Here is a 15,816-nt window from a genome sequence, read left to right as displayed (position 1 = left end):
GTGGTGCTGTATGGTGGTGTGGCGGTTATGTGGTGCTGTATGGTGTTGTGGCGGTTATGTGGTGCTGTATGGTGGTGTGGCGGTTATGTGGTGCTGTATGGTGTTGTGGCGGTTATGTGGTGCTGTATGGTGGTGTGGTGGTTATGTGGTGCTGTATGGTGTTGTGGCGGTTATGTGGTGCTGTATGGTGGTGTGGCGGTTATGTGGCACTGTATGGTGGTGTGGCGGTTATGTGGCACTGTATGGTGGTGTGGCAGTTATGTGGCACTGTATGGTGGTGTGATAGTTATGTGGCACTGTATGGAGGTGTGGGGTGGTTATGTAGTGCTGTATGTGGTGTGGCGCTGTATGTGGTGCTGTATGGTGCTGTGGCACTGTATGGTGGTGTGGCGGTTATGTGGCACTGTATGGTGGTGTGGCATTATTTGGCGCTGTATGGTGGTGTGGCATTATTTGGCGCTGTATGGTGGTGTGGCGGTTATGTGGCACTGTATGGTGGTGTGGCGGTTATGTGGCACTGTATGGTGGTGTGGCGGTTATGTGGCACTGTATGGTGGTGTGGTTCTGTATGGAGGTGTGGGGTGGTTATGTAGTGCTGTATGTGGTGTGGCACTGTATGTGGTGCTGTATGGTGGTGTGGCATTATGTGGCGCTGTATGGTGGTGTGGCAGTTTTGTGGCACTGTATGGTGGTGTGGCATTATTTGGCGCTGTATGGTGGTGTGGCGGTTATGTGGCACTGTATGGTGGTGTGGCATTATTTGGCGCTGTATGGTGGTGTGGCGGTTATGTGGCACTGTATGGTGGTGTGGCATTATTTGGCGCTGTATGGTGGTGTGGCGGTTATGTGGCACGGTATGGTGGTGTGGCGGTTATGTGGCACTGTATGGTGGTGTGGTTCTGTATGGAGGTGTGGGGTGGTTATGTAGTGCTGTATGTGGTGTGGCACTGTATGTGGTGCTGTATGGTGGTGTGGCATTATGTGGCGCTGTATGGTGGTGTGGCAGTTTTGTGGCACTGTATGGTGGTGTGGCGGTTATGTGGCACTGTATGGTGGTGTGGCAGTTTTGTGGCACTGTATGGAGGTGTGGGGTGGTTATGTAGTGCTGTATATGGTGTGGCGCTGTATGTGGTGCTGTATGGTGCTGTGGCGCTGTATGGTGGTGTGGCGGTTATGTGGCACTGTATGGTGGTGTGGCATTATTTGGCGCTGTATGGTGGTGTGGCGGTTATGTGGCACTGTATGGTGGTGTGGCGGTTATGTGGCACTGTATGGTGGTGTGGCGGTTATGTGGCACTGTATGGTGGTGTGGTTCTGTATGGAGGTGTGGGGTGGTTATGTAGTGCTGTATGTGGTGTGGCACTGTATGTGGTGCTGTATGGTGGTGTGGCATTATGTGGCGCTGTATGGTGGTGTGGCAGTTTTGTGGCACTGTATGGTGGTGTGGCGGTTATGTGGCACTGTATGGTGGTGTGGCAGTTTTGTGGCACTGTATGGAGGTGTGGGGTGGTTATGTAGTGCTGTATGTGGTGTGGCACTGTATGTGGTGCTGTATGGTGGTGTGGCATTATGTGGCGCTGTATGGTGGTGTGGCAGTTTTGTGGCACTGTATGGTGGTGTGGCGGTTATGTGGCACTGTATGGTGGTGTGGCAGTTTTGTGGCACTGTATGGAGGTGTGGGGTGGTTATGTAGTGCTGTATATGGTGTGGCGCTGTATGTGGTGCTGTATGGTGCTGTGGCGCTGTATGGTGGTGTGGCGGTTATGTGGCACTGTATGGTGGTGTGGTTCTGTATGGAGGTGTAGCGGTATCATCCTCGGGAATTCCAGTGAATGTTTTCTCACCAGATATGATATATGACATCGGCCGTCCCCGGCTAATAATTGCCGGACTCCTGAGGGCACAATATGTAGTGACCATTAATCCTCCCTAGATCATCAGTGATAATATTACTAACCCCTAGGCCATCCTTACCAGGCAGTGAATATAGCTCAGTGACTGTAGAGACCGCCGGCTCTCCCCATGTTCCCGTCTCTGTATCTGCCCATCCTGTCCCTTCACAGGTATTTCTGATTGCAGCTTTATTATCCAGCGGTGCCGTGTCGGACCCCCGCCCTGCTGCTCCCCCGTGTGAAGACTCCTGGATTTGGGTCAATGGTCGCTGTTATTACTTCTCAGAAACCACGAATACTTGGAACAACAGTCGGGACTTCTGCACCGAACATGGCTCCACGCTGGCAGTGCTCATAGACCAGGAGATAAAGGTGACTTCAGCTCCAGCCCCCTCCTCCCCCACCCTGCACTCACCTCACTCATTACATACAATAATCAAACAGTGATTGGCTGAATACCGGGCACCAGTGTCTCCTGCCGGTGAGAGATCTGTGATGGTTCACTTTTAGTTGCTTTCTGTTGGCACTGCAGGGGTTAATGTCGTTTGTTCGTGCGGTTTGCTGCTGACTAGCTGATCTCAGCTGCAGCCGGTTTCTGACCACTCCTCTCTTCTTGATATAGTCACATGATCCTTCATATGATGCCGGTGGTAGATTCATTCTATACTATATAGAATATATAATACCATGGCGTTGTCATTTTTCATCAAAGCTTATTTTTTTGCATTTTGAGCTGACATTTTTAATGTTATCATTTTCGGGTAGATGCGATGTTTTGTCTCTTATTGCATTTTAATTAAATGTTGCAATGACAAAAAACATAATTTTGTGAAGGGGTTAAAAAGGCATTTAGGCAGGGTTGATGGCATTAAATGACCTACTGCAAGACCAAACAAAACGCCATTTTAAAGAGATCATTTTAAAACTGCTGCTATCGTTCTGTGTTACTGCTTTCAGGGTTTATGGAGTAAGGGCTACAGAGTGTTTAAAAAAGGCATTTAGGCAGGGTTGATTGTGTTACATTACCTGATGCAAGATAAAACAGTGCCTTTATGTTCTAATAAAAATGTAATGTTTAAATAAAAAAAAAAAAAGGGATAATTCCAATACATTATATTCTACAATAAGAGTTTGCTTAGCTATGCACCTAATTAGAAATGCGCAAGTCATGCGTTAAAGGATGGGGAATTGGTGCTGACGTTGGTGCATGCCGTGGCCATGGCCGTACCCATGTGACAGGGCAAACTGTGCCTGGTCTCATCTCGTCCTAGGTTCCTAGCCAAATATGTAGGGGCGGCACTGGACACCACTGTTGAAGCCAGACCAATGTGAGCAGGTTGTGGGCTGGATGGCTGATAATGCTTCCACTCTGTTTACCAGCACCACCTTGTCTTCCACATGGTGCAGGCTCAGTAGCCAAAAGGCTGGACCACATAAACCTCATCCTGATCATCCTTCCTTCCACCACGGAAAGTCCCAGGGAAAGTCACCCCACACTTGGACACTCCGAGCAGCTCTTTACTTTTCCATTTATGGCTCCTTCTGGCCTCTCACCATGCACATTTTGAAAAGGACAGGAGGAGATCGTGTGCAACGATTCACAAATATTTGAGCAGCCACGTTCAGAAGAAGACAACAGTGAAGATCGGCATTTATGGTCTCAAGAGATGGATGATGATGAGACACAGTTGCCATCAGGTCAGCTTAAGAGCGCAACTCCGGAGAAGGATGAGATTGAGGAAGTGGAAGACGAGGTGATGGATGATGAAGCCATTGATCCAACCTGGCAGGGTGGCACACATAGTAGTGAGGAGAGTGGCACAAAGGGGAAGTCATCCATAGCACCGCAACAGACAGGAAGAGGCATTGGGTTGACCAGAGAGAGAAGGCGTCAACTGTTGCCTGAGCACCCACATGGGCCAGATCATAGGCCTTGGGTTCGGTGTTCCCCAGTCTGTTTGAAGACAAAAGCAGTTATTTGCAGTCTCCACAATATCAAACTGAGCAGAGGCAGGAGCACTAGCAACCTGAGCACCACCGGCATGCTCAAGCACATGTCAGCCAAGCTCCACACTAGGTGGTCGGCACGCCTGGGTAGAAAACTAGTGTCTGAGGGTGAATCCACTTCCAGTTCCATTGGGCTAATTCCAAATCTGGTGTCCAGGGAGCAGGTGCAGATGCCTCCTCCCCTGAACCTGTGGTTGCACATACACAACTAACATCAGCAACCACGTCCTCTTCCTTGTCCTAGTGTCGTGTTCACTTGTCCCTTCCCCAGACTTTCGAATGAAAGCAGAACTACTCAGCCACCCGCATTGACAGACTGCTTATCCTGCAAATGTTGACGTTTCGGCTTGTGAAGACTGAGTTTTTCTGTAACCTCTTGGCAGTAGCCATCTCTTGGTACTCTATCCCCAGCTGCCACTATTTCTACCCATGTGCTGACACCAACTCAAACATGGACGTGTCCAACATCACCCGTGCTCTGACCAACGCAGTTACTGGGAAGGTCCACTTATCCAGACATGTGTCATGGTGAATACAGATCTCTGATCTCAGAATTACTGCTGAAGGTAGGCATGTCTGAACCACCTTCCTTGCTCTGCTCCTGACCAGCTCTGATCTCATACCAGGGGAGGGCCGGGCAAGAGTGATTAAGCCAACAGAAGTAGACAAAGAGGGGAAACCAGAACTTTATCCCTCGGCACACACACTCAGAATTATAAGACAAGGAGAGCTTAGGAGGAAAATAAGAGCAGGGAGGAAACAACAAGACAATGGAAGAACTCCAAGCACAAAGTAATACAATCACCAGCAGTACTGGGACACAACAGCACACAGACCAACACAGCAATAAACTATAGTCGGCGAGAGAGGACAGATTCCACCATCTTAAATAAGAAGGGAGCCTATGTGATAGGCTTCCAACAACATGTGATCCCAGAAATAGCCAGAAGGCTAGCAGAGGTTAATGTTTGCTAGCCTGACCATTAATGAGCCCACAGCTGGTCGACGCTCGAAGCTGTCTGTGTAACTCAGAAGCACCAGAGAAGCCATAGGGTGCAGTGTCAGGATCTGCAATGTGAACAGCGTCTGATTCCATCATGACAATCAGTGAGTGTTGTGCAAACCTCCTAGTGACAACACGTGGATAAGTGTTTGTGGACAGGGACACTACATCTCCCTGACGGCACACTATGTGAACCTGGTGGAGGCCAGGACGGAGTCGGACCCTGGGTATACCACACATTCAGTGATAAACTACAGACCCTGCTTCATTGAGAGAAGCAGGGAGAGAAGTTAGTTGTCTCTTGACCGTATGTATGAAAACTGCATATAAATGGTCATGTGATAGCCACTGCAATCAGCAAGCAAGACCAAATCCTGACAGTGAGCACATTACACGCTATTAGGATTTGGCTACAGAGCTTAAATCAACTAGCAAAATACCTGCGCTTTCGTGCTCGTAAAAGAATATGTTAAATTGCGGGTTATACTGCTAACGTTAATGTTTCAGTTTCACCCCACAGTTGACATCTTCAGCATTTAAAATTAGTTTTTTTAATGTGTGTCCTGAAGGATCTCAGGTATGAAAACTACCGCACAGTACGACTGTTCTAGTTATCCGTAGGAACCAATCACAGCTCAACTTTCACTTTATCTCACCAGCTTCAATGCTAAAAGCTGCACTCTGGTTGCTATAGGCAACTAAAACGATCTTACTCTGGGGCCATTCTCATAAATGAGGCCCCAGTTACTTCTGTCGTAGTTATAGGCAACCAGAACCATCTTACTGTGAGGCAATTCTCATAAATGAGGCCTCAGTTACTTCTGCAGGGGCTATAGGCAACCAGAACCATCTTACTGTGAGGCAATTCTCATAAATGAGGCCTCAGTTACTTCTGCAGGGGCTATAGGCCACCAGGATGATCTTACTGTGAGGCAATTCTCATAAATGAGGCCCCAGTTACTTCTGCAGGGGCTATAGGCCACCAGGATGATCTTACTGTGAGGCAATTCTCATAAATGAGGCCTCAGTTACTTCTGCAGAGGCTATAGGAAACCAGACCGATCTTACTGTGAGGCAATTCTCATAAATGAGGCCTCAGTTACTTCTGCAGGGGCTATAGGCCACCAGGATGATCTTACTGGGAGGCAATTCTCATAAATGAGGCCTCAGTTGCTTCTGCACTGGCTATAGGAAACCAGACCGATCTTACTGTGGGCAATTCTTATAAATGAGGCCTCAGTTACTTCTGCAGGGGCTATAGGCAACCAGACCGATCTTACTGTGAGGCAATTCTCATAAATGAGGCCTCAGTTACTTCTGTAAAGCTTTGCATAAACTTTACTGACTGTCATGGCGGTGTTGCGTGCTTTTCAGATTGCAGATTCTGACACTCCGCCCAATGGTTTCTCTAGTATCTGGGACCAACACAGACAGACTTGGGTGTCGACCTGCTGTGCACTTATTCATAGGCAGGCGAGCAGGACATAATCTCTGCTGGTCTGCTTGCTCCTTTGCTCACATGTTGTGGGGAGACCTATCACATCGGCTCCCCTCCTATTTATGCTGGTTGAAACCTTCTACCCATGCCAGCTATAGTTTATTCTATGTTAGTCTATTCTGTGAGGTGTTATGTCCTGGACTCTCTGGTGAAAGTTGTGTTCATTGCTTGGTGCGGTTGTGGAGGTTACCCCTGTTGTTTTGTAGTTTCCTTCCTGCTCTTGTTTTTCCTCCTGAATCTTATTGTCTTTACCTTTTGTGTGTGTGTGTGCTGTGTGACAGAGTTTCGATTTTTCCCTTGTCTGTCTTGTTCTGTGGGTTACATCACACTCCTGTCCTGGGGGGAGGGGGATTCAGATCAGGACTGGTCAGGAACAGGGCTAGGAAGGAGACTCAGGCCTCTCCACCATCAGGAGTATGCCTGAGATTAGGGATAACATAGGGCCTACTAGCTTGAGGGAAAACTTAGGAGCCCTTTTCCCCGCTGTCAGATAGTCACCGTGACTCAAGCAGAACAATGTTACTGTGAGGCAAGTCACATAAATGAGGCCCAGATACTTCTGTACTGGTTGTTGACAGCCGTTGCTATAATTACAGACTTTGGAGTGACTTATCAGGTTGCCCCACCTTAGCGATTATATGGTTACTGTCCCTTTAAGAGCAACTCTTTGGACACCATGGCTTTAATTCTTTACAACCATTTGAGCAAAAACTGTGGTTTTGAATTCAGCACACCGACACCCATTTTATTTATTTAGAAACTAAATTCGAGGGGTCAAATCTCGCAAAGGGGGGGGGAATGTTGTATTATATTGTTCACAGTATTTTTAGTCTGGTGTTAAAGATCGGCTGTGCAAAATTTCACCTAAATCAAGTGAAAACTGTGGTGGTGTATTCAATCGGCTACCACACACAGATTTTCTGTTTTATTCTAACATAAATACAGATGTTGTAACCCTTAACTTGTTAGACAACATAATAGTTAATTAACATAAATACAGTATCAAAATCACCATCAGTACATGAATACACCAGAATCACCATCAGTACATGTGTACAGCACCAGAATCACCATCAGAAAAGGCATACATCACCAGAATGCTTATCAGTACATGAATACATCACCAAAAGTACATGAATGTCTCACTAGAAACACAAACAATACATGAATAAATCAACAGAACCACTGACCGCCTGTGAAAACAGCACCAGAACCACCATTAGTATATGTATACATCTCCAGAACTATCATAACTACCTATATACATCACTAGAACTATCATCAGTACATAAAAACAGCACCAGAACCACCATCTGTACATGTATACATCTACAGAACTATCATCACTACCTATATACATCACCAGAACTATCATCAGTACATGAAAACAGCACCAGAACCACCATCAGTACATGTATACATCTCTAGAACATCATCAGTACCTTTATACATTATCAGTAAATGAAAACAGCAGCAGAACCACTATCACACTGAGATGTGCACAATGTTTTCGGGAATGGACATTTCTAATATCTTGTTAATCTTCCAGAAAGTCATTGATCGATACCGGGAAAATGTGAATTACTGGATTGGACTCAGCATGGACCACAATGGGCAGTGGATCTGGACTAATGGTTCTCGGTATAATGGAAGGTAGGGGTCATAAATAGCCTGTTACCAACTGCGCTAGGGTCCTGACATAGATATATGGGGAGGGAATATATATACACTACTTACAAAAAGTTAGAGATATTTAGCTTTCAGGTGAATTTCAAGAAGATCCTAAAATTCACTCTAATCTCTGTCATCAGGTTTTTGACACCTAATGTGAAAGCAGCATAACATAGGGGCAGGAACTCTGATTCCAGCTATGTGTCACTTACTGGGCTGCTAAGTGTAGTTTGGATAAAATCACTGTTTAATCAGCAGAAGATTATCACTACAGGACTACTTGGCATGCTGGAGATAGTCCATCATTTTTATGAGCTCTGTATAACTGCTAGATCTGCAGCAGAGAAAACATTGATTTCATTAAAATGACAGTAAACAGCTCAGTAAGTGACACATCACTGGAATCAGGGGTTCTGTCTACATTATGCTGCTCTCAGATGGGGGAGAAAAAACCTGGGGATGAATTTTCTTTAATGTGACCTTCTGTAACCTTTTGGATGATCATATCCAGCTGTTCAATGTTTCAGGACTTTTTGCACAACTTGCTGTTCTGTAACAAGAAGCTTAATGGTAAAATTCACAGCAGGTGATCCATGAATCGCCCAATACAATTCAGGGTTCAGTTAGAATTAGTATTTACAGTCCTCCTCATCGTGCTCTTCACATTTTGACATTATGAGAAGATGACCCCTAACTATAGATCATCAGTACTGTGCCATTGTGAGGACTCAAGCAGGATGTTCTCAGATGGAAGTAGCCACTGAGCTTAGATTGTCACAGAGTGTCACCAGCAGGTTGTACAGAGACACAGAGAGACTGGAAGAGTCACAGAAAGGCAGAGAAGTGGACATCCTCTGCCCACATTACACAATGATGACCACTTCATTGTGAACAATGCTCTTCAGAACCGGATGATGAATGCCACACAAGGTGAGAGGCCCCCAAGTGTCACATCAGACCATTCAAAACCATTTACATCAGTGTGGTCTGTGTTCTAGATGACCTGTAGGGTACCAGACCACTCCACCAGGCACAGGCGTCATCTATTCTCGACGAGGGACCGGTGGCCTCAGTGCCGGTCACGGATGAAAGTCGATTGACGTTGAGTAGAAATGATGGCCACTAATGATGTTGGAGACCTCCAGGAGAGCGCTGTGCATCAGCCACTGCTGTCACTAGACGAGCCTTTGGTGGTGGTGGTGTTACAGTGTGGTCCGGTGTGTGGTTAGTACAGAATGACCCTACACTATGTGACTGTACAATGACTGCCACGACTACGGGAATGTCATCATTACTCCAGTCATTGTGCCTCTGCATGAACAACACCGGCCTAATGTCATCTTCATAGAGGACAATGCTCCAGCCCATCGAGGTCACATCATTAGGGAACGGCTGCTGGAGACTGGGGGACCTCAGATGAAGCGGCCTACACTTTCTCCAGACCTGAATCCCAGTATGAGCTGAGTCGCCGTGTAGAGGCTGCAACTCTGTACCCCAGAACCTCAATGATCTGAGCGCCGCCCTTCAAGAAGAGTGGGAGGCCGGCCTCCGCAGGCAATAACTCCACTTGTGACCAGCAGGAGGCGTTGCTGTCATGTGGAATTGATGCTCAAGGCCACTTGACAAGTAATTGAGATACTGACATTTTGAGGGTGGAGGGGGGGGGGTGTATGTTACCCACCACTGATGGCTTTTGTTTCAATAAATTTTTGGAGATGAGGAGATCACCATCGCTGCTTCTACTTAATGCCCGACTTTCCTGATAAAATATCACTTAAGAGGGACCTCTTTACCTAAATTTCATCCAAAAGCTTAATATCCCAAACTTTTTGTGAGTAATGTGTATATGGGGAGGGGAATCTTTTATATATATATATATATATATATATATATATATATATATATATATATATATATATATATATATATATATATATATATATGTATGTATGTGTGGCACCCTGGACAAGCCAGGACGTCACAGGTACTGCAACAACACACCCCACACCCCGGTTAGGCACATCAAAGTCAGACAAAAATCCTTGTTGCCTCCCTCCAGGGGCTGATGTCTACACCAGGGGGTGGAGCCATGTGGTTGGCCCCACCCACCGAGGAGTTCACAGGCCTGGAGGCGGGAAAAGTGACAGTTCAGTTAGGGAAGTGGAGTAGTGAGGAGTGAAGTGGTAGCGGAGCAGACTGACGGTGTCCGGGTGCGTGGCCCGGGCACATACAGCAAGGTTGGCAGATAGTGGTGACCGTCTGCAGGAGAGGCTGATTGACGTGAACTGTAAGGACCGGGGTCGGGCGGTGGACCGCCGGTATCGGATCGGGAAGCGAAGAGAAGCCAGCACCATTCGGCAGGGCCTACGGACCCCGACCAGGCTTGGAGTCGCTGTAAAACCGGTCAAATCCGTTAGCGAAGGGAACCTCCGGGGTTTCCCAGCAGTCAAGACCCGATTGAAGGCAACCGCTCAAACCGTGAAGGGAAATACAGTCACCGCGAAGGCTACAGTTCCCAGGGCCAGAGCCTGCGGGCAAAAGGGGCTCCCTCAGCATCCATCCAAGCTGGGGAGCGGGTTACTGGTGGGAAGCCACTAGAACCGAGAACATAACACAGGTGCAGGGAATGGCAGTCACCGCCAACCTACCGGGGGAAGAAACACCGCAGCCGTCTGTGGGACCCGTCCATCCAGCCGTTTGTTTTACCGGAGACTTTGCATTCATCATTGGCTGAGTGAGTACCATTGTGCCTTGCGGCACAGCGCTGCCCCCACGACCCTGCACCTCACCAGGCCCCGTAACCCGCCTGCCATCCCTCCCTCACCGGGCCCCGGGACAGCCAACCCCCCTACCCACGGAGGGGAAGAACAACATCCAAGCTGCTCCCTGTTATCGCTCCCGGGATCCCCGTCCAGAGCAGCAGTGGTGTCACAACCTCACCACAACCGTGGGTGGCGTCACAGACAATATCCCTAAACCAAACCACCCTTTTCACTCACGGGCGAGGAGCGCCGCTCGAGTCCCCGGGATCCGGCCCACCGCTCGAGCCACCGACCGAGCGAGCAGCAGCAGCAGCCGGACCCGAGCAGTGGGTGAGTGCAGCGTCCCCTCCTCCGCCCGCGACATATGTATTGTAGCGGGGTGGGGGTCCCCCAGGACGACAAAGAGGCAGCGACCCAAAAAGTCCGATCAACACAGGTTTATTGCCAACGCTGAACAGGTAAACGTCCTCCGGGATACAGCCAGGCTATACACAGTCCATAGGATACCACGTCACACAGGTAGCGGTTGCCGTAGAACAAGGTCTTACTATACCTCGCCCTGCTATTTCACGTGGACCCACAGACCTGTGTTATCGCTCCACACAGGTCTGAACTCCTCTCAGTTTCCTGCTCTGCAGCTTACAAAAGCCGACTCTGCCCCCCCCAGGCCCTGACAGAGACCTTTTAATTGAACTGTGGTCATGAGCCACCTGCATAACCCGGCCTGGAGATAGTGGACTGACCGCTAAGCAGGGCTCTAATATGTTTCTGTATGCATTTTGGGAGATACGTACCGTCCGTCACATATGAATGGCCCCACTATCTCACAGTATATATATATAGTGTGTGTGTGTATAATATATAGGGGAGTGGATGATATATGGGGTAGGGGTGTATATATACACATGTGGAGGGGGTTGTGGTATATATTTAATCACTCATACATTTACATCCCCAGTGTTGATAACCAGGACAGCAGACACCTGAGATGCGCCTTCCTGAACTCCCACCTGGGGGCGCTTCACTGCTCTACCCCCCGGCAGTGGATTTGTGTGCAGGACTCCACATGATGGCGGCCGGTACGTTCTGTGCTCCCGTCATCCCCTGCGGTGACAGGTTCTGTGTGATTGTATAGTCACTACATGATATGGTGTTGCACTGCCTGCAGTCACTTTATAACACATTATGGGGGGTGTACTTATTTATTTTCCCACGTAGGACCTATATGTAATGGGGGAAATTAATAATTTTTTTTTTGTTTTTAAATTTCCCATAGCAACCAATCACAGCATAGCTTTCATTTAGTATTTCACTCTTGAAAAGTGAAAGCTGCTTTGTGTTTGGTTGCTATGGAAAAGAGACATTGTCTTATATGTCTGCCCTGTAGTGCACATAAATGTATACGTATACGTTATATGATGTATATGTGAATTATATGTGATATTATTGATCATTTCTCTTTTACAGGTGAGGGGATTTTCGGGGCGACCGACCCATGAGATAATATGTCCTGACCTTAGAGATGATGGCTGCTCAGTGCCTTATTTATAGGGTGATGGGGGGCCCCAGAATAATTTCTGCTTTCCCCCTGCACTGATATTGGGGTACATATGAGCAGACGTCACCAGAAGACTCTTGCGCTCTCTTACTCACCCCTTACTAATTTACTGTTTTTCTTTTATTTTTACTTTCTGAAGGATCTTAAAGGGGCCTTCACCTTCTTGTTGTGATTGTATTTTATATTGCCAGAATGTATCTGTGGGGTCAGACCTCTGACAGTGTCTAAGAAGGAAAAGGCTTTCTCCTCGCACAATGGCGGGGAATGGCATCCTGCCGCATTCACACATCCCCTTTAAGGATAATGAATAGATCCATATAACTCCCATCAGTACAGAAAGACAGCATTAAAACCCTCATCAGTACAGAAACACAGCACCAAAACCCTCATCATTATAGAAACACAGCACCAAAACCCTCATCAGTACAGGAATATATACATATAACCCCCAGCAGTACATGGTAGATCAGTTGTAATATGTCAGGTCAGTCCCATACACATTTGTATTGCATGAACCTATAACTTCTAGTATATCCTTAACAATGATAACCACAACTCCCAGTATCTCCTTATCAGTCATCCCCAGACTGAGGACCATACAGGAACCACAATACTGATGAGAATTTGTCAGCATCACAAATAATCATTTACATCCAGGTACCTTATAGATGACATTCTCTCTGATCAGAGTCTTTCTCTTCATTTTCCTCATGTTGTCCAGACGCCATGATGACTTTTCACACCCAAAGCTCGTCTCTGCAGACTTCCATCTTCTCTGGTCTTCTGCAGCACTACCCGACATGATGCCATTAAAAATAGCAGTGTCAGTATGATGCTTCTGAATAAAAATATCTGCCCTATGCTGTACCCCTGAATATATAAGTGCTCCTCATTGTGTTCTCTGCACAAAATATGACCCACATACTGTCCATCTAATGGTACATTCCCTCCACACTGCCCTCTCCTTTCATACTGAGCCCCTCCTCACATTATACTCTACACTGTGTTCGCACTATACTGCCCAGTCTCTATGGGCTCCCACTTATCTCCCACTTATCATGCTGCCCCTCCTCGGCCCTCCTTGCTGTGGCCTCACACTACAAACTCTCTTTTCTGTTCTCTCTCACATATTTCTCATCCCATACTTCCTCCTCACTACCTCAGTACCCATCCCACCCTCGTGATCCCCACACAGTGTCATCAAATCCATCTTTGCTTCAAATACTGTGTTCTCAATTTTATCCTCCCCAGTTGCTGTGTCCAAATACATTCCCCTCCTCACTCCCCTTACTTTGTCCATATACATTCCCCTCCTCACTCCCCTTACTTTGTCCATATACATTCCCCTCCTCACTCCCCTTACTTTGTCCATATACATTCCCCTCCTCACTCCCCTTACTTTGTCCATATACATTCCCCTCCTCACTCCCTTTACTGTGTCCATATACATTATCACACCCTCTCCCTTACTGTGTATTCTAAATCCCCCCCTTGCTGCAAATAATATGTCATCAAATTTATTCCCCCCAATTGCTCCCCATACTGTGTCTGCATACATTCTCTCCCACGCTCAACATACTGTGTCCATAAACATTCCCTCCCATCGCTGCCCATATTGTGTACTTGAATCTCCCACCCCTGACTCCAAATACTGTTATCAAATGTCTTCATCCCCCAGTTGCTCCTCATACTTTGTCCATATTTATTCCCCCCTTGATCCCCATACCATGTACTCCAATATCACCCCCTTACTTCCCATACTGTGTACTCAAATTCCCCCATCGCTCCAAATACTGTAATTAAAGTTCTTCCCAACCCATTTGCTCCCCATACTGTGTTCCCATACACTCCCCTCCTTGTTCCCCATACTGTGCCTGCATAAGTTCCCACAGCCTCTCTCCCCATACTGTGACCTCAAATTTCCTCCTTGGCCAAATAACGTGTCATCACAGTTCTTCCCCACCTAGTTGCTCCCCATACTGTGTCCGCATACATTCCTTCCCATGCTCCCCATACTGTGTCCATAAACATTTCCTCCCCTCGCTGCCCATATTGTATACTTGAATTTCCCACCCCTGACTCCAAATACTGTCATCAAATTTCTTCCTCCCCCTGTTGCTCCTCATACTTTCTCTATATATATTCCCCCCGTGAGCCTCATACCGTGTTACTCAAATTTCCCCCTGGCTCCAAATACTGTAATTAAAGTTCTTCCCCACCCATTTGGTCCCCATACTGTGTTCACATACACTCCCCCCCCCTTGCTCCCCATACTGTGCCTGTATACATTCCTCTCACCCTCTCTCCCCATACTGTGAACTCAAATTTCCCCCCTTGCTCCAAATAACGTGTCATCAAATTTCTTCCCCACCCAGTTGATCCCCATGCTGTGTCCACATACACTCCTTTCCTTTCGCTCCCCATACTGTGTCAGTATACATTCCCCCCACCCTTTCTCCCCATGCTGTGTACTTTAATCCCCCCCACCTTCCTCTAATTACAATAAATCTTTGGTGTCCTCAGCTCCATTGGAGCACTTACTGCACTAAATTTCTACTGACTCTGCGGCACTAGCAAGTGACGTCCGCAGCATCATTTTGTGACCTCATCACGCTGCTGATATCTCCCTGAGCCTGAAGTGCCATCGGTCAGGGCTTCAATTGTACTCATGCCTGAAAGACAGGAGTATACCTGATCACTGGGAGCCGGCGGTGCACCTTCTCTTAGTCCGGCTGTCAGCTTGACAGGTGGACTCAGAAAACGGCCGACTCCCAACTTGGGGGACGGCAAAATACAGCCGTCAGGGAGACATCTTGGACTGCCGCATCAGGCAGAACATTTCAGGTACATAAATGTTATTTTGTATGGATCCGTTCATGTCTATGATGTCATTGTGGAAATATATATTTTAATAAAGACTATTTTTTTATTTTTTCGTGTATTTATTTAACTTTTATTTTTCTTCCATGCAGGGATTTTCTTCTTTTTTCTATGTAATATAGCTTCATATGTAGACGCAGACACTTTATATGTTGTTGTGTCGTTCTACATATGGCGCGGTGTGACTGAAGGAGCAGGTGTGTTACATTTGGTGTTATCTCTCTCACACTCTCTCACGCTGGGCACTGGGAGTTCAACATGGCTCCTCATGGCTAAGGATTCTGAGGATCTAAAAAAAATAATTTTCTTCGTCGCTCCATTGGGAGACCCAGACGATTGGGTGTATAGCTACTGCCTCCGGAGGCCACACAAAGCATTACACTAAAAAGTGTAAGGCCCCTCCCCTTCTGGCTATACACCCCCAGTGGGATCACTGGCTCACCAGTTTTCGGCTTTGTGCGAAGGAGGTCAGACATCCACGCATAGCTCCACTGTTTAGTCAGCAGTAGCTGCTGACTATATCGGATGGAAGAAAAGAGGGCCCA

General features: G+C 47.2%; 1 protein-coding gene across 1 annotated transcript in view; it reads left to right on the top strand.

The window, feature by feature from the left end:
• The window catches only part of LOC142295789 (early activation antigen CD69-like), a 60,275-nt gene extending 44,970 nt beyond the window's left edge, over positions 1 to 15,305 (top strand). The window contains exons 6-9 of the mRNA XM_075338881.1: positions 2,080 to 2,264; positions 7,950 to 8,053; positions 11,792 to 11,912; positions 12,301 to 15,305. Of these exons, the coding sequence (XP_075194996.1) occupies positions 2,080 to 2,264; positions 7,950 to 8,053; positions 11,792 to 11,903 (401 nt within the window). The 3' untranslated portion in view covers positions 11,904 to 11,912; positions 12,301 to 15,305. The remainder of the gene's footprint in view (positions 1 to 2,079; positions 2,265 to 7,949; positions 8,054 to 11,791; positions 11,913 to 12,300) is intronic.
• Positions 15,306 to 15,816: the final 511 nt, after the last annotated feature.

Source organism: Anomaloglossus baeobatrachus, chromosome 3 (genome assembly GCF_048569485.1).
Source record: "Anomaloglossus baeobatrachus isolate aAnoBae1 chromosome 3, aAnoBae1.hap1, whole genome shotgun sequence".
NCBI classification, from domain to species: domain Eukaryota; kingdom Metazoa; phylum Chordata; class Amphibia; order Anura; family Aromobatidae; genus Anomaloglossus; species Anomaloglossus baeobatrachus.
The sequence above is the reverse complement of the archived record's forward strand: the minus strand, read 5'-3'. Positions and strand labels throughout refer to the sequence as shown.